At 33.3% G+C, this 20,305-nt stretch overlaps 1 protein-coding gene across 1 annotated transcript in view; it reads right to left on the reverse strand.

The window, feature by feature from the left end:
- Positions 1-323: 323 nt before the first annotated feature.
- Positions 324-20,305, reverse strand: part of ATF2 (activating transcription factor 2) — a 77,556-nt gene continuing 57,574 nt past the window's right edge. Inside the window, 4 exon segments of the mRNA XM_005857605.2 lie at positions 324-2,677; positions 2,679-2,884; positions 8,668-8,773; positions 17,330-17,536. Coding sequence (XP_005857667.2) covers positions 2,654-2,677; positions 2,679-2,884; positions 8,668-8,773; positions 17,330-17,536 — 543 coding nt within the window. The 3' untranslated portion in view covers positions 324-2,653.

A 20,305-nucleotide genomic window follows, 5' to 3' on the forward strand; every position in this document is an offset into this window, starting at 1 on the left:
GTTACTAGTGTATTTAAGATGTTTTGTCAGGGATGCACCAAGAGACACCAAAGGCTGGTGGATCTGTGTGTGGGTGAATTTGAAGGAATGTTTCAGGTTAAGGACCTGAATTAAAGATTCACTGTACATGAATGGGGCTTAAACTGAATGCTGAGAAACAGGAATAAGGCCTGAGCACCCTGCAGTGAAAAGGTCTTTGAGAATGAATAAATTTTATCACAGAAATAGAGTATCAGGTTCTTCTCAGGTGATAAATGCCCCGAAGAAAAAAGAAATATCATCAGGTGATGCTACTTTATGAAAGATAGGTAAGAACAAGCCAATTATGAACATAATTTAAAGATAGAATTTATTCTCTGATGGTTTACTCATGCAAACTGCACATGAAAGAAAATAGTACAGTTTGTGTAACATTGCAAATATAAGGACTCAAAATGCTAGGTACAGAAGTAGTGTGACATCCTGAAAGTCCAAATGGAATTTGTGTTTATACAACTAATAATGATTTTTATTTGCTGAGTACAGACTGATTTACAATGAAAGTTTTGCTAACGTTGGTAAGCTCATTAACCGTTTACATGACTTCTTACATCTATGTAGCTTTATTTTACAGTTGCAAGAATTCCTGTTATCAAAGAACTTTAACTTGCATAAATAATAAAATGAAAGGAAAATGCACCAAAGGACTTAGGAGAGAGAAAAATTGAGGCTTTTCCTAACCCATCCAAACTACAATAAAAAATAGCCTTCTTGCAAAATTCATATTTTGTGCCTTTGAGATCAACTCCTTAGCATAATTATGGAAAAATCATGATTAGAAATTGATTACTTTAAAATTATAAAATCAGTTAAAAATTTAAAAAAATTTAGAAGTAGAATTATCAACTAAAATGTTCTCAGTTTTAACAAACCAAAAAATAAAATTCCTATTATCTTCATAACTTAAAAGTCCTAAAATGTCATTTGTATAATTTGAATGCTTCCCAGTCTGGAACTTAGGCAGGTGAGATATTTCCTTGAGTTGTCAAGGATATTCCACGTAGGTTTTAAATGTCAGTCTCATTAGGAGATGGCACTGAGACTTTAGCAAAGAGTGTAGTATGGATGCAGAACAAACTACACAACTTATTATAAATGCATTATAGATATTTACATAATGGAATCCTGCTTGAATGCCAGAAGTTGCTACTGGGTAGGACTCATAACTATTTTACAAAGTTCTCTTACACACATCTACTACTTTTAAATTTTTAACAATTTAGTCTATTTTAAAATATTGTACTGAATTTTGAACGTAACTGCAGAATAAAAATAGATAATGGCACATTAGAAAACTCAGTATCCCACAGATGACTGGATAATGAGAAAAGTGTACCTACAATCATCTCATCAGAAACAAACTACATCATGGAATGTTAGTTATCCAAGCCTGCACAGTAATGACGTTTTAAATTGCAATCACCTATTGGCCAGCATCACACTGAAGGCATCGTTAAACATTCAAGCAAAGATTGCTGGCATAAACTATTGAAAGACACAAACACACACACACACACACATACAAATACTCTCTCTCACTCACTCTTGCTTCCCACTTTATAATTACATTGTTCTAAAGATAGATACTGATTTTTTCCCCACAAGAAACGTTATCAAAATTTGCTACTAAAAGATGACAGTGCTTTCACAAGAATAAGTACAAGTTAGCTTGCAAGTACAAGACAATGGGGGTAAACAGTCTTAAATTTTCTAAGTAGTAATTTTAGGCTTTTCTGGCAACTATACCATACTTGATTATGCATAAACTTCTCAGTTTGTAACCTGAAACCTGAAAAAAAACACCCAAAAACCTAATTTCAAAAAATTATTAGGTATCTGATAACCCTGTATTGTACATTATATAATTTCATATTTTATTAGCCTCAAAACATAAGGTTTAAAATACTGAAGTTAAAACTTGAAAAATAGTCATTTTTGAAATGATAGATTCCAAAATTCATGTTTACTTAAAATCTTTACAAAGAAAAATGCACTATTCATGATCTTGATTTAGTTTAAGATTAAGTGTGCATAAAAGCACTGTATGTCTTCTACCATGTTTTCACTCAAAAAGTGTTTTCTAATGTTCTTCCTTTTGCATAATGTGCAAAATAAAAGGCAAAAAGGTTAAAAGCAACTTTCTTTCTCTTGCTAGTGCTTTATGACTTTGTTAACGTACAAAGTCAATAAGGATTTAAGCAGAACTTTGGTATAAATGATATAACAATATTACCATCACAGTTGAGGGATAAAAGGTGGTCAAAAGAAATGGAAGTGGGAAGAGAGATTCAGGAACACCCCCATTTATTAAACACCACCAAATTAAAAATGAAATAAACCACAATGAATTATAATACAATTTATACATTGAGCACAGAAAAATTAATAAATCTAACAATATTTATAAAAAAGCAAAATCAGCCTTTTTCCAGAGAATAAAAACTGTTGTTCAGTCTGATCATCAACTGCTGCTACCCCAACTTTAGAGCCAAATTTAATTTCAAGTAAAAAAAAAAATTTACAACCACAGATTTCGCATAAATGGAAACTGGTCTTTCCTTGATTTCCCTTTGAAGTCACTAATGAGTATCTAAAACTGCTGCACTGCAGGTTTCTAATCAACTTCCTGAGGGCTGGGCCTGGGAGGAAGGAGCCATTACGATCTGTGAAAGTGCAGGCTCTGTACTCTGGTCCGCCATCTGGGTGAGGACTGAAGTGGCTACAGCTTCTGCCTTGGAGGTTGAACTGACTCCATTGGATGTGCTGACAGAACTATGCTGTATCGCTTCCGTATGTGGACTACTTGGCACTGACAGGTCTTCTGAACTATCATCTTTATCAGCAGCTGAGTGGAAAAAAGAAAAATTGCTCAGTTTCTTAAAATACTGTAAGAATGTTTCAGTAGGCTGAGTCCATATACAGAGTAAAAAGCGACAAGATATTCTGTAAAATCAGTTATTTAGAAAAGTCAGTATGATGGGAATTGAGTAACTGAAAGGTGGCTGTAAGACATGAAGTGGGCATTTTATCCCCAACAGGTCAAACAAAGGCACAACCACACACATGGAAACATCTGGGTACCCAGTGCCTCAGAGAACAGAGCTGAAGAAATATGTGCTAAATAGAGTTAAACTGGGGTAGGAACTTGGGAGAAAGACCCCTATCGCTATAATCAAACCCTTATCAAACAACACATTTAACAAAACCAATGTTTGTCTACATCTCATTCTTATTAAAAGATAAAAAAATGGATTGCCACATGCATAAACAAAATGAATTCTTATATACAAATTACATCTTCAAATTATTCCCTCTGCAGTCTCCAGAACTATATTTATTCTAGCTGACTTTCCATCTCCTGCAGCACTGGGTGATTACAACACCTGATTCTAATGATGCAGACACATGAGAATAAGCAATATTTAGAATTTAAATGCCACCAGCTGTTATAGTTGCATGAATTAATTGAGATTTAAATAAAAATCTACATAAAAGTCTACAATTAAATATATTCAGGAAAGGGCATTCTATTTATAAAAATAAATCTACCAATTTGTAGGCTTTTGAATAACAAATCTCCCATATATTTTTTATTACAGAAAATAATCCAATAATCTCATTTAGTGAAAAATTTGATAGGCACAACACACCAACAGTTATAGTGTGTGTAAGTTATGAGACACAATGACAACACAAACACCTATGAACCCAGTCCCCAACTCTGAAAGAGAACATTGCCTTAGTAACCCTGATGCTTCCTAGCAGCTCCTCTCTTTACCAAAGATAATTACCATCTGCTATTTCTTTAACCATTCCGTATTTTTTCTTTGAAGTTTTGCCAAGTAGGTATGTATCCCTAACAATATTGTTTAGCTTGTTTACTAATGAACATTCTAAAAACAGTATCATACTGGATATATTCTTTTGCACCTTGTTTTATTCACTTGGCATTAAAATAATTTTTATTTAGTGTTTAGAAGAGACAATAAGCAGGCTTTCTATCAAATCTGAGAATGCATACCGGCCTTCTTCTCAATGGCTAAGTCCCCATTCTGAAAGTCAATTATTAAAAGGTCTGCACCCTATGAAGCAGAACTTATCCTATGATTTATAATATGGAAGACGGAGGTGGAGGAACCCCACAAAGCACAACTTTTATTCAAATAAAATTCCTTATTCTGAGGGTTTTCTTAAATATAGTAATTTTTAGGAATTTTGACATACTTGCCCCCAATTCATTGATTTTTGGAAAGCAGGTTTTAATAAATATAAGTGAGAAAGAATCCCATCTTTTCCATAATCTGCTATGAATGCAAAACCACCTCCTTGGATAAAAATTTGACCTCAAGTTATAATAAAAAAAGTCACAGTTATTCTTTTAAAATTATAATAAATGTTATAAAACAAAATTTCAATGGCCAACACAATAGTTATGTGTTCAAAGAAAACACTAGAGACTACTTAAAAGCCCTCTTTGTTGATGTGACCACCAATCTTCAACAGGACAGCAAACTGACCTTTCTCTCAAGGTTAAGTTCTAGGGGTGCACCAGCTTTCAAAAATAAAGAGGCTGATCTGTGATGAGTGTAATAAGGAAATGTAAATATATAGTGAAGGCAATGACTCAAAATTAAACAGTACATTCTAAGGAATAAGTGATTGTCTCCAGTCTTTCAGAATTAGGTAACGCAAATCTTTAGGCTATACAAAGAACAGGTACTCACTTATAAATTTTGTAATTATGAACTTTATAAATACCTTTATAATGTGATATATCTGCACCCATATCCACTTCCAGAAAGTGAGGGGAGAAAAATTACTAGTATAATCACAAGTACCAGACAGATACAAGAGATCTTAGGGCACTTAAGAGCCATTTTCAGGCCTATATAAGTTTAAAGAAACTAGCTGTTTGACAATTCACTCTTTAAAGTTCTCTACCTCTGTTCATATATATTTTCAATACTGAAAATATAGGGTATGGCAAAAGATAAGTTCACAATTGTTTGTATGGAAGATAATAATAAAAATAAAAAATAAATGATAATAATACAAGAATAAACTGTTTTGTGTACTCACAACTGTAAACCTACCTTTGCCCCAACTATATAAGTTCCCAAGGACATTTGGGACCAAGAAGCTTTCCTTCCCACTTATGATTATAGAAACAACTATTATATAATTTTAATTATGCTCAGTGATCTAGAGAATATGACTTAATGGCAGTAAGATCACTCTTGTGCTTTATTCTTGATGGAATCCAAACATTTAGAAAATATATTTTCATTCACATTTTATACTATTTGACTGTTAAGGTGCCAACTGTCACAGTTTTCCCATGACTGAGGGTTAAAACTGTGACCCTGTGACAGTGTGACTTTAACTGTCACCTTTACCCATAAGATTTTGTAATATTTCTTAATTTCTACTAAACCTTAGTTTTCTCTCTCAAATGTTTTGAAAGAATTAGCACTACAGCTCACCACCATTAGTAATTGCTGTGTGCAACATGATTAACAGTGTTAGGTATTTGTGAATTTCCCCATATTTTCTATAAAATTTAAATATTCACTTAGTCAATCTCTATATTTACCTTAACTATTAAACAACAGAGAAGTTGTATTTTTGCAAAGACTTCAAATTTGAAAATAGACATTACTTTAAAATTTCTACAAAATCCAATTATCTCCCCAGAGCTGAAGAGAACAAATTTTATGCTACAACTATACTTGTTAATTGACTATCTAGATGACTAGACAGGAAAAAAGGTAGGTATAGTTCCCAAAATTAAAAATGTATTTCATTCTCACAACATAGTATAATAGATATTCACTAACAACTTATTCATCTAGATTTTCAGTCAGTTTATTTAAGGGTATAGGACATAAACCCATACACCTAAACATTTAAAAATACCTTTATAAATTATTGACTAAAATGAAAAATTGGCTTATATTTGCTGAACATATTCTACCTAGAGAATAGAGAGAAAGCTGTTGGAATTATCTAATAAGTTACCTAAGATTTAAAAATTGTAGATACTTTTGAATTGAATGCAATAAGAGTTAATTTTCTTTCTAGTTTATAGAATCAATTATACATTTACTTTTGAACTATACTATCAAAATTCATGGTAACTCTCTTAAGAAAACCATGTATGTATAATGCTGAACTCAGTAGCTTCTATATGAAATTACGTTAAATCAGATGGGAGCCCAAAGGCCTCATCCCTGCAGCAATCTTTGTTAATACAAACTCCAAACATATTTCTACATGGGCTCAATTTACTCCACAATGTGTTTCATTATCCTGTCAAAATGACTAGATATCAAGTATACACTAACTGAAATAAAGAGTAATTTACAGGAATTTAAGTGTAGGGTAGAAGATTCTGAGAATCAAATCAATGATTTGGAATACGAGGAAGCAAAAAACACCCAATCAGAAGAGCAAAAAGATAAAAGAATCCAAAAATATGAGGATAGAGTAAGGACCCTCTAGGACAGCGGTTCTCAACCTGTGGGTAGCGACCCCTTTGGGGGTCGAACGACCCTTTCACAGGGGTCGCCTAAGACCATCGGAAAACACATATATAATTACATATTGTTTTTGTGATTAATCACTACGCTTTAATTAGGTTCAATTTGTAACAATGAAAATACATCCTGCATATCAGATATTTACATTATGATTCATAACAGCAAAATTACAGTTATGAAATAGCAACGAAAATAATTTTATGGTTGGGGGTCACCACAACATAAGGAACTGTATTAAAGGGTCGCGGCATTAGGAAGGTTGAGAACCACGGCTCTAGGACAACATCAAGCATACCAACACTCTCATTATGAGGGTGCCAAAGGAGAAGAGAAAACAAGTTATTGAAAACCCATTTGAAGAAATAATGACAGCAAACTTCCCCTACCTGGTGAAAGAAATAGACTTATAAGTCCAGGAAGCAGAGAGTCCCAACAAGAGGAAACCAAAGCGGCCCACACAAAGACACATCATAATTAAAATGCCAAAGGTTAAAGACAAAGAATCTTAAAAGCAGCAAGAGAAAAGCAGTTAACAAGAAGAGCAGCAGGAAGAAAAAAAGGTAAAAAATACGAACAATAAAATGGCAATAAATACATATCAACAACTGAATCTAAAAATCAAAATAAACAAATAAGGAATCTAATGAACAAAATAAACCGATGAATAAAATAGAACCAAAGACATGGAAATATAGAACAGATTTGACAAATCTCAGAGGGAAGGGGGTGGGGGTGGGAAGAGATTAATGAAAGAACTTATATGCATTACCTATGGACACAGACAATAGGGTGGTGAAGGCTTGGGGCAGGGCGGAAACCAAGTGGAGGGGGGCAATGGGAGGAAAAAAGGGACGTGTGATAATCTCAACAATAAAGATTTTAAAAAATTATTAGCTATCAAAGGACTGAGATTTATTTGCTCAAAATGACAAAAATCAATGTTCTATATATGGCAATAGAGTTGCTAAATCTATTGAATCTTTTAAATTAAAAAATATTGCCCATTCTGATGAAACTGCTTACAATGACTACAAGTGAAGATGGTGGCCATTAAGTTTTATCTTTAGCACCTGAGGAACAGTTTGCATCCCATATAAAATGTTTCTTTCTTTTGAATCACTGACACTGGCAAATTAAAATAAAGTGGATACATATGGTTGAAACAATCTTCACATTTACAAATATCCTGAAATACCTCTAACTCATAAAAACAAAAGCTGTGGGTTATGTATTATGAATGTTGCCTAATGCATTCCCAGCTCTGTTATTTGTTACAAATTTATGTACAATGGACAGGCCATTTATTCAAGAGTTACAGCTGGTTCCAACATTGTGCATATTATCAAAAAAGAAGGACATTACAAGAAGGAAAAAACACAATTAACCTCTAAAATGCTGAAAACGGAAGAACCTCATTTTTAGGGAAAACATTTAAAAGGAAAGTGATAAGCAGATAATGTTCTATTTTAGCATTTTTATGACTAACTAGAAGATTCAATACAAAGGTTCACAATAATTAAAAACCCCACACACAATGCTGATATCTAAGGAGGAACAATAGGATCTGATACTGTAAATAGATACTACATACAGGTGTATACACATTTTAACAGCTGATAGCTCAATTTTGAAAAGGAAATGTATTTTAATAAACACTGACTATGATTATTCAAAGTGAGTGTATAAATTTTTTGGGACACCCTATTTTAGTAAAGACAGTTGATTTAAAAAATACACATCATTACTCAACAAAGGCTGGATGGAAAATGCTTTACCATGTCAATCTAAGACAAAGTGTTATACTGGGGTGATAAACAAAATAATCATCAATATTTATAGTATATTTTAAGTTATTAACTAACCCATTTTGCTAATCCATAGTAATCCCTAAAATAAAAGCTAGAAATAGGAAATGCTTTAAAATCTAGATTCTAAGAAGTATACCCCATTCCATAATAACCTTGTAGAAGTCTGATATTTTATATTAAATATAGGAATTTCAGTCTCCGTTTTTTGATGGAAGCTTGGTTCACTGTGGCAGTATTTCACTGATGTAGCCTAAGGCTGTAGGTAATGGAACATTACTCACTGTGATAGCCAGATTTCTTCTGCATGGCTGTTACAGGGCAATCTTTATGAGCCAGAAGAAGCTGTTTCAGCTGTGCCACTTCATTTCTCAGCAGGGTGACTTCACTCTGGAGAAGAGACAAGTTATGTACCTTACCAGCATCAGATTAAACATTTCTTACTGTTTAAAACAAGGGAAGGTTAAGATAACGAAAACTGAACATCTTTAACGGAATATCAAGGGATAAAATATGCTGCTTAAATATGTTTAATCAGTACATTATCAGTTTTATATTTTAGCAATAGTATAAAAACTGCAACTTTTATAAAAATTTAAGATAACACAACTAGATAACATATTTCAAAGTTTTTATATTACCATTTGCCTTGAAGCTGCTTATTACATATTAGAGATTACCTGTTGAAGGTATTTTTTATTATATGTACATTACATGTTCTTTTGTTTGAATAATTAGAGACATCAAGGGAGTCAGGATGAATTTTTACTCCTCTATTCACTTGAAAATGAAAAATTTATCCTGAAAACTCAATCAAGTTTCTAAGAAACTTGGAAAAGCTCCTTATGGGATACCACAATAACCAAGGAATCACAGATACCTAGAATGCAATGCAAGACACTGTGTTGGACACAAAACCAAAAAAGTAGATGTAATATCTAAAAGGCAGAGTTGCCTTTGACCTAGACAATTCGTACACATCTAAATTTAAATCTGATATATCAATGGTGATTTGTACTATTCCTTATTACAAAAAAAGCAAGTTGTATTGGATACATTAATCTGGAAAATTCTCTGTAAAAGTTCCAAATTGAGAATCCAGTTAATTTTGTTGGGTCATCCACAAATATTAAAGACATAGAGATTAGTGATAATTATCAATGCTAAAGAGTTAGAAATAATATGAATTTAACAAATTGATAACATAAAAATCTTAATTTACAAATACCTCTACTTATTTTAACTTACATTAACCTTAACTATGCAGATTTCATCCATGAACCCAAAATTAAATGAAGAAATATAGCAAAAGGGTGTACACAAAGCTCAGGCACTTCATTTTCCACCCCTGAGTCTCTTATGCAGAAAGCTTAATGTAAAATAATTTAGCAGATTAGACTCATTAGGTCTCCTGATGTGATTAATGACAAACAAAAAATCAAAAGAATAAAAATTAAGCAATCTAAAGGCAAGTCTGTTGGGTCAAATAGTTCCTCACACCCCAATAATAATGAACTGCAACAACACTGTGTTAAAGCACAAAACAAAAATTGATGCTCATAATAAAACTGAACCATTAATAAAAAGGTTAAATTATTTAGAATATTCTATTTGAGACAAGAATGGGTTTAGAGCAGCCGTGGGCAAACTACGGCCCGCGGGCCGAATCCGGCCCGTTTGAAATGAATAAAACTAAAAAAAAAAAGACCGTACCCTTTAATGTAATGATGTTTACTTTGAATTTATATTAGTTCACACAAACACTCCATCCATGTTTTTGTTCCGGCCCTCCGGTCCAGTTTAAGAACCCATTGTGGCCCTTGAGTCAAAAAGTTTGCCCACCCCTGGTTTAGAGTGATCAAAGTACAAAAGGGAAAGCAAAAGTTTTGCCTTAAAAATAAACTGTTATTTAGGAAACTTATTTCTATGAAATACTGCATCAGTGTCAATATTGCTAAGTATAGCTCTTTATTAATGACACAGTTGATGAGAAACCATTTTATGAATAACCCAATATATACCTTCCAAAAAAGTTTCCCGTCTGCTGTGTCAGCTTGATTTTGAGACTTGTGTCTACAAGTTTCTTTCATTAATTTCTGAAATATAACATAGGGCTGGATGGGTACGTCAAGCATACACAATCTTTTATAATCTGGTACCTGTAGCTACCCTACACATTAGTGTGAACCTATGATATAATCAATCTTTAATCATTTTTACTATAAAAATGAAAATTTGTATAGCTAACTAAACACATAATGTTATCTCTAACTAGAAAATCTGTCCTTTCCTTTTTGTCTTGCTAATTATTTTACTCATCTTTAAGTCAACTCAGTACAGCATAAGTTTGCATAGAAAAAGAATTGAGGCTGTAACCGGTTTGGCTCAGTGGATAGAGCGTCAGCCTGTGGACTGAAAGGTCCCAGGTTCGATTCCAGTCAAGGGCATGTACCTTGGTTGCGGGCACATCCCCAGTAGGGGGTGTGCAGGAGGCAGCTGATCGATGTTTCTCTCTCATTGATATTTCTCTCTCTCTATCCCTCTCCCTTCCTCTCTGTAAAAAATCAGTAAGATATATTAAAAAAAGAAAAAGAAGTGAGATGCCCATTTCTTTGTTCCCACAACCCCATATACTTATATGTGTGTGTGTATTAACACAGTACTTAGAACATTGGATTCTAATTTTTGGTTTATTTGTCTGCCACCCCTGCCAGACTGGGATTTTCTCAAGGGCAGATTATCTTGCTCTTTGAATCCCCAGAGCACAGCACAGGCTGGCACAGACTGAGTACATAGCTATATTTAGAGAGGACCATGGAAATTCTATGTCCAGGAGGTAAAAAATACCAAAAAGAGGCGAAGTGAAATAAAGGACATGGAAACATTTTGAAAATGTCCAAGTCTCATTCAAATGTAAGCAATTATTGATTTTTTTCTAATCAAAGTAAAACCTATTTGTTAAGATAAAGCAATGCTGAAAAATTTATTATTCTTGTTTAAAATAAAATGTAAATTATTTTGGCATTTTCTTACCATTGCTCCATTCTATTTTTAGCTACTCGAAAATTATATACTAATAAACAAGTTTGTTTTTTTTTTTTTTAGTTTATCTGCAGCAGAGCAGACTGATAAAATCAGATCAGACTAATCAGTCAAAATTTCTCACGGATATCTGGCCACATCTTGATGACCATTGGCATCCCATAAATTTATGATCTTTAACTTACTAGTTCAGCCACTATTCTCAAAATTAAAGAAATAATGTTAGATAATTTCTTCTTTGGGGAATTTCTCATTGCTGAAGATCAAATTTTTCTCATGTTTAGTCTTCAGAAAAATCAATGATCAAATATCAAGATTCTCACCACACAGTTCCAAAGGTTGTCATGGATGCAAAACCTACACTTGAGAATAAAATAGTTGTCTACAACAGAAATATAGATGATGGGGTTCTATTTTGAAAATATTTTGCAAAATGAACGTGAATGACCTGTCTCTTCTTCTCATACTTTGATTTCTTGCTTCATGTTTGTCTCCTCTGCTAGACCACAAATTTTATAAGTTCAAGGACAATGTCTTTTTCACTATTATATTCCCTGTGTCTAATAACATGCCCTGCACAGATTAAGCACTTATGCGTAATGACAGAACAAATAATAACTAGTATTTGCATAGCACAGTTACAGAATACTTTTCTATATCCTCTCTCACTTATAAAGTATTTCATGACTTTGACTGATGAGAAAGTAAAGGCTTAGAAAGATTTTTTATAAAGGGTAGTAAAAATAAATACTAGGTCTCAAACTCTTAATAAAATGCATGAGGTACAGGTGGCATCACTATTACCGTTACCCCCTTCTCTAGATAAAATACTAAGGGGGTGGGGAGCAGAGGAAGATAGTAATATCATATTTTTTTTAGGAATTAAAACATTGTATAGCATCTTGAATTGTTGCTATTCTTTTCTATTTCAAATTATAAATACTAAAGATTTGATCCTATTCCTTTAATGTCAATGGACCAATAAGCAAAACCTTTTCCATATCACTAACTTATGAGTGAAAACTCCTCATGTATCCAGCTATCAAAGAATGCTCCTAATAATTTATTGAACCTCTTATTCCACATACATTTTGCAATACCTAAGTTTTAAAAGCAAAATCCACAACAAAATTCCCAAGTTTTATCCACAGAGTAATTGTTGAGTTAGTCTGACTTTAGTTCATAGAGGAAACATGCTGAAGTTGTAAACTGAAAACTAACCCCCAAAATGAGTGTAACTGAAAGACAAAGGCATACGAGGTTAAAAGCATCTATACTAATAAAAGCCTAGGTGGCCCTCGTGTGCCATGTTGTCACAAGATGGCTGCCACAAGATGATGGCCACGCGCACAGCGGAGGCGGGCCCGGTGGCCGCTCCATATGGTGAGGCCTGGGGGTCCTGTGGCTCCATGCGGTGTGGAGGAGGCCAGTCCCAGCGTCTCCGCCGCCTCACACGGAGGAGGCGGGTCCCGGCAGAGGAGGCAGGTCACGGCAGGGGAGGGCAGTTGTGGGCAATTAGGCCGGCAAGCTAGCAGTTAGGAGCCAGCGGTCCTGGATTGTGAGAGGGATGTCCCAGAATGGAGAAGGTGCAGGCCGGGCTGAGGGACACCCCCTCCCCCCCATGCATGAATTTCATGCACTGGGCTACTAGTTTTAAATAAAAGACAACAAAATCATGTATTACCTTAAAAATATGTTATAATTAACAGCACCCAATTCTTGGTCTATATTATCACAAATGTTTCTAATACAATTTGATAAAATTGCCTTTTTAGCAATGATTTTAGAAAGCTAAAATATAGTTAAATTTCATGACTGGGGCAATAAGATTGAATAATTAATATTTCTAAAAATCTAATATGTGTTTGGTAAAAATATTAACAGTCATACCTCAACATTCATTAAATCTTTTATTTTATGTAATATATAAGTAACCATGAATCATTACTGCCCACTACACCAATCAGCTAAGCCTGTATGTCACATGAAGGATTATTTAAAAAATGTAGAATTGATGAATGTGTTCACATAAACTACAGTTTAATTATTTCTTTTACATTCAATTTTCTTTACAAGTCATTCTATTCTTCACAGCTAGTAATTTTGCTGTTTGGAGACTGAAAAAAAATTTTTTTTTCTCCCTGAATCTACTATAAGCATGTTAACTCTTCACACTCTGAAAACTATGGTCTGTCACTATTTTAAAACTTTTTATTTTGTTTGACAAATAACTATAAACAATAAAAATCAAAATCACATATCCACTTGAAATAATAAAGTCATAATTGAAGTGCCTTTTCTTCCCAAACCATCCATGCTTCCCCATACCCTCTCTTCTCTTTACTACTGTTACATCCTGGTACATGTCTTTCCTAAAATTTTACCTATATGTAGAGATTCATTACTATATGATTTCCATACCTACACATTTATCCATCTAACTTAACTATAAACCTTTTACTAATGAAAAAGATTTATGGTATATATTTTAGTATGCAACTAACTTTTTATTGAGTAATTTATTGAAGTGAAATTCCCATAATATAGACTTAACCATTTTAAAGTGAATTAATTCAATGGCATTTCGTACATTTACCATGTTGTGCAACCACCTTTGTCTACTTATAAAACATCTCTGTCACTCTAAAATAAAACCCATTACCCATTAACCAGTTTCTCCCTTTCCTTTCCCCCCGTCTCCTGCAATGACCAATTTGCATTTTGTCTCTATGCATTTATCTGCTCTAGATATTTCATACAAAGAGTCATGTAATATGTGACTTTGTGTATAGCTTCTTTTACTTAAGCATGTTTTGAGGTTCATCCACATTTTAGCATGTACTTTAAGTCCTTTTTATGCCTAAATAATATCCCATTGTATGTATATACCATAATTTATTTATCCAATCATCCACTGATGGATGTTTAGACTGTTTTCAGCAACTTTCTTTTTGCCCACAACAATGTATTACAGACATTTTCCCAGGTTAATACATACAAATGAACCTTATTCTCTTTTTTTTGCAGAAGTATTTTTTAATAAAATTTTATTGACCTCAGAGCAGAAGGGAGAGGGAGAGATAGAAACATCAATGACAGAGAATCATTGATCAGCTGCCTCCTGCAGACTCCCAAATGGGGACTGAGAGACCTCAACCACTGAGTCACACCGGCTGGGCTTGCAGAAGTATCTATAATAATAAAAGCATAATATGCTAATTAGACCAGACATCCCGATGAAGCCGGGGCTGCGAGGGAAGCCCGGGTCCCGGGTGCCAGAGGGAAGCTGGTGCTGGCAGGCGGGGGAAGGAAGGCCTACTCTTGCACGTATTTTGTGCATCGGGCCTCTAGTTTTACAGAAAATCCCTGATAACGTATCATTTTGCCTATCTTCATATTTTGGTATGTATCTCTAAAACTGAGAACACTTTCTTATTTAACTATGATGCCATCATCACAGTTTTTAATGATAAAAAATACTGATTTTACTTGTTCTGTTTGTAATTTGAGGTATTAACCTCTACAGTTGAATATAACTTTAGTTAATTTAGTGATTTCTTGAATTTGACTTATATTTACGTTTTATGCTTTGAAAATGATGTGCTAGCTAACTTGAACCTAGATAAATCTTGCCTTTATTCCTCCAGTCAAGAAATTTCTACCTCATGTAGGCAATAAAAATGCAACACATTTTACAATGACATTTTAATTATAGTTTGCATGGTGGAAAAAACATGCAATTAATGAAGTAAAGATTACATTTATTTTGAATACTGAATTTTCCAAGGTTTTCCAATAATAAAGCATCAGTATTATTAATAATAGTGACCAGTTCTGCAGTCTAACTAAGGAAACAGTAATATCTCATTAAAAGCTGTTAATATTGCTAAAAGTTGGGTCAAAGCAGAAAACTTCAAGTCCAACAACACCCTGTAAATGAGACCATGTATTTATATAACATTTATAGTTTTCAGTCATCTTTACTTCTTAAGACAGTAAGTAAGCCAAATGACAAAGGAAAATAGTAATACATTTTTTTATTAAAATTAAATATTTATGTATTAAAAAATACCTGCATTCATTCTGATTCAACCGATTTATGCAACAACCCAGATAAAAAGACTAGCAGGTATTACCTCTATTCTCTGGACAAGACAACTGAGGCTAACAAAGAATGGTATGTTTAATGTTATACCACTATAAGTAGATTTTCGCTGTAAGTCGGAACCCACCTACATAAGCACCTATGGCACTCACATAGAGCACATACACAGCAGAAATGAAGTGAAACAGTAAAAAAATATTTAAAAGATAACAATTCCTGACCTTTACTTGTGGTAAATAAATAATAAAAAACATAAAGCACATATGTACATACGTCAAAATGATGAAACTTTTTTTTTTTATAAATAAATGGGAGATGACAACGTAACCACGAAACAACGTACGTCGAGTCCGACGTAACCCGAGGACTGTCTGTATATACTTAAATCACTTTGCTAATATAAATATTTAAAAATTTAATAGTAAAATTAGTTTAAAAATTACTTAAAATAGTTTTTTAAAAGTTAATATTGTAACAGAGATACCTGGTAAAGAATAGACATTTTTATAGTTGTATAAATCAATTGGTACCTATAATCTGTTTCACTGAATTTATGAGGGGAAAAAATTTATACATTTTTTCTAAAAACTTATGAAAATAGTTCTTAAGAATTCATTTATCAGATGATGATAATATAATAATTTCTTAGTATACCCTGGTATATAAGTATATATGTGAAGTCTCTGTGATGTGGTATATCATTTTTAAATTTTTTCTAAATGGTTAAAATAAGTTTTATAAGACAATTTGTTCTAAACTAACATGCCAATATTCAAAGCACAACACAGTATTAAAAAATGTCTACCTCACATATGAAAAATTTTTAGGTTATAAAATTTATATTACAGGTTAAATGCTATTCCTGATGCTAAAAACTTTTTCCCAAGCATTTAAATAGACATTTATATTAGTGATATCTTTAAAGATAGAAAGGTTTAAGAAGAGAGCAGTTCTCATCATCAATTATAATTACATAGAAAGATTTGTTTTTAACTGGGAATAATTTAACTCAGAAGACTGATCAATAACTACAATTCATTAACATCAATTTTCTAGTTGATGCTCATCGATTGGTAGTTTAGATTTTATTGGAGAACGTTCACAACATTAAAAAAAAAAAAAGAAAAACAAAACAAAAAACAGAAGGAAGAAAATAGATTTGGTGCTCCCCCATTGGAAATCTTACCAAAGACTGAATAGGAAGGAGCCTTAAACCTTTATACCCACGAAGTTCCTAAGAAATGTATCTGAGGCACATTGGCAGGGCAGCATAAAATGATTTCTATTGCCACTGGCCATATTGTACCTGTTCTGTGGATAATAAGAGTCCTTCAGTTTCCAAAGCTGTCAATCTGGCACCTTTCTTGAGCACTATATTCACTTTAAATAAAACAAAACAAAACAAAATTTATAATTCAAAGAACAAAAGGACTTAAAAACAAAACTGCTACTAACGCAACTTTATCATTGTGATATAAACCAAAAATTGAACATAAAAAGAGAAATACTGGTGATATTTTTAATTTTAAAATTCTTTGAACTTTATATCACAACTTTTAAAGTTTAAGTACTTTTGCACTATATAATTAAACACATATTTTAAATTACTTCATTGTATCAGTACTGAAAATTTTATATTATCTTAGTATCCAAATAAGTTTATAAAATTAGGTTTTACATACACACACCCAATATTGTGTCCTACAATATTTAGATGGCTAAGTAGAAAAAATAAAGGAAAGAGCTGTAGTCACAATTATTAAAATACATAAAACAAAATTTACACATATGCCCCCTACCTGTAGTTGTCCATTTAATGAACTCAAGTCTTCGGCCTTCTTCTCTAAAGACTGAACCCAGACTTTCCTTTTTTGTCGACATCTTGAAGCTGCTGCTCTATTTCGCTCCAGAAACTTCCTCCTTTTCTCATCAGGATCTTCATTAGCTGCTCTTCTTCGACGACCACTTGTATTTTGGGTCTGTGGAGTTGTGTGAGCTGGAGAAGCCTGTAATAAACAGAAATGGAAGCTTTTTAACACAGGCAGTAAAGGGTGGCAAAAGGAGAGAGCTACTAACTAAGTCTCATTGTATATATCAATATTTTGGGGCAATGCGAAAATCACCCAGTGGTTTAACAAATTCCTTGAAATAAATGAGCACTGCTACAATAAGATTCTCACTAAGTCACTATTTATATTAAATAAAGTCTTTAAAGTTTCTATAATATTTTCATTTATATAGAAATAATATGAAGAAACTGAAAATGCAATACAAATGATCATATAAAAATCTTACATTTTCCCAAGTATATTCTTAAAATTACATTAAGGTGTTATTCAATCCTTTGAAAACTAATTATAAGGTACTAAAGTAAAAATTTAATAATTGCTTATTTAAATTCACTATGGGAAATCACATTTACTTTAAATCTGTAAATTTTCTTTAAAAATTGTTTTATCTATGCCCTAGCTGGCTTGGCTCAGTGGATAGAGCATTGGCCTGTGGACTGAAGGGTTGTGGGTTCGATTCCGGTCAAGGGCACATGTCCAGGTTTCGGGCTCGATCCCCAGTAGGAGGCGTGCAGGAGGCAGTCGATCAATGATTCTCTCTCATCATTGATGTTTCTCTCTCTCCCTCTCCCTTCCTCTCTGAAATTAAAAATATATATATATTTTTAAAAAATTGGTTTCTCTAAAATTAAGGCATGAATGTACATACTTTGGTATACAGTCAGGTGCCTCTTAATGACAGGGATACAGTCTGAGAAATGCATTGTTAGGCAATTTCCTTGTTGTGGGAACATCATAGAGTGCACTTACCCAAACTTAGATGGTACAGACTACTACATACCTAAGCCACATGGTATAGCTTATTGCTCCTAGGCTACAAGCCTGGACAGCATGTTACTATACTGAATACTATAGACAATTTTAACACATGGTATTTGTGTATCTGAACATATCTAAACATAGAAAAGGTACAATAAAAATAGAGATTAAAAAAAATGGTACACCCATATAGGGCATTTACCATAAATGGAGCTTCCAGGACTGGAAGTTGCTGTGGGTGAGTCAGTGAGTGACTGGTAAGTGGATGTGAAGGCCTAGGACACTATGGCACACCAGTGTAGACTTTACCACCACCTCACTGCCATCTACTTCCACATCTTGTCCCGCTGGAAGGTCTTCAGGGGCAATAACACCCATGGAGCTGTCATCTCCTATGATAAAAATGCCTTCTTCTGGAACACCTCCTGAAGGACCTGCCTGAGGCTATGTTGAGGAGGTGTAACTCTTTTCAGAAATATATCTATGATAGTTTGCTTGTTTTTTCCCCCCCTTTTTCATCATTCATTTGCTTGTAAGCATATACTGTGATCTTACAGAACAGTGATGGCGAACCTTTTGAGCTCAGCGTGTCAGCATTTTGAAAAACCCTAACTTAACTATGGTGCGTGTCACCTATAGAAATTGTTTGGTATTTGCAACCATAGTAAAACAAAGACTTATATTTTTGATAGTTATTTTATATATTTAAATGCCATTTAACAAAGAAAAATCAACCAAAAAAATGAGTTCGCGTGTCACCTGACACGCGTGTCATAGGTTCACCATCACTGTTAATAGAACCACCACCATATATGCAGTCCGTCACTAAAACATTGTTAGTGGCACATGACTCTACTCAGTTTTTCTTCAGTTTTTGGAATTTAGGTTAAGCCTTTTTCTAAGGGTCAGGTTCATTAATGCTTATTTTCCTGGTGGGTAGGATCCCACAGGAGCCCAGATTTTCATTTTAATTCATCCCCCAATTCCTCAACGGATTGGCCTGGTATTTCAGATCAGTCAGAGACAGAAATCTTCACTTGTTAGTGATATTGTCTAGTGTCTAGCACTATAGAGCAATAAATAACTCCAACCCTCTTACAAATCCCAAAACTGTACCACAGAACACTTGAATATTGAGACAGGAAATGAACTCTTGGAAATAGTGCAAAGGAAACAGTCACTTTGTGGCCACAGGCCCATAATCCAAAGAAGTCTGAAAACAATCTTTTACCTATAATTAATTATATTTTAAAATGGTGTAAACAAATAAAAATTCTATTTTCTCCTTATCTATATAACAAGCAAAAATTTTATATATAAGATCAAGGTAAGTTTTGCAGGAAAATCACCAAACTACTTCTCATCCTACGAACTCCAAAAAATACACGGTTATGATTTAATTCCTTTTCCAAATAACTAGCATTAAAAATTATAAGGATTATTCCATTTATACTGTATTTTAATTATAATAAAAATCAAGTATTAGATTATTTTATGTACATAATTCCAAGTTAATCTTTTGGAAAAATATTTCTATGGCTGACTTCAAAAAAGGCAACCTTGAAATATTTTATTTACTTCATCCTTGTAACTTACAGCAGGGTTTTTTTACTTTTTATTTTACTCATTTGGCTGAATAAGAAAGAACAGTTTTTGTTTTTGTTTTTAAATTGACAACTCAGTTATTACAGCAAAGGCTAAATCCAAGTATTATAAGTGAAAGCTATTATTTACATTTGTTATATTTTTACACCTAACGAGAACTCGAGGCTAATTAGAGGCATATGTACCTTCTCCTCTCCCTTCTTTCATTGACTCATTCATTCCACTTACAAGTATTATTGAAAGCTATTATTTACATTTGTTATATTTTTACACCTAACGAGAACTCGAGGCTAATTAGAGGCATATGTACCTTCTCCTCCCCCTTCTTTCATTGACTCATTC

This window comes from Myotis brandtii, unplaced genomic scaffold, assembly GCF_000412655.1.
Source record: "Myotis brandtii unplaced genomic scaffold, ASM41265v1 scaffold112, whole genome shotgun sequence".
Taxonomy (NCBI): Eukaryota; Metazoa; Chordata; class Mammalia; order Chiroptera; family Vespertilionidae; genus Myotis; species Myotis brandtii.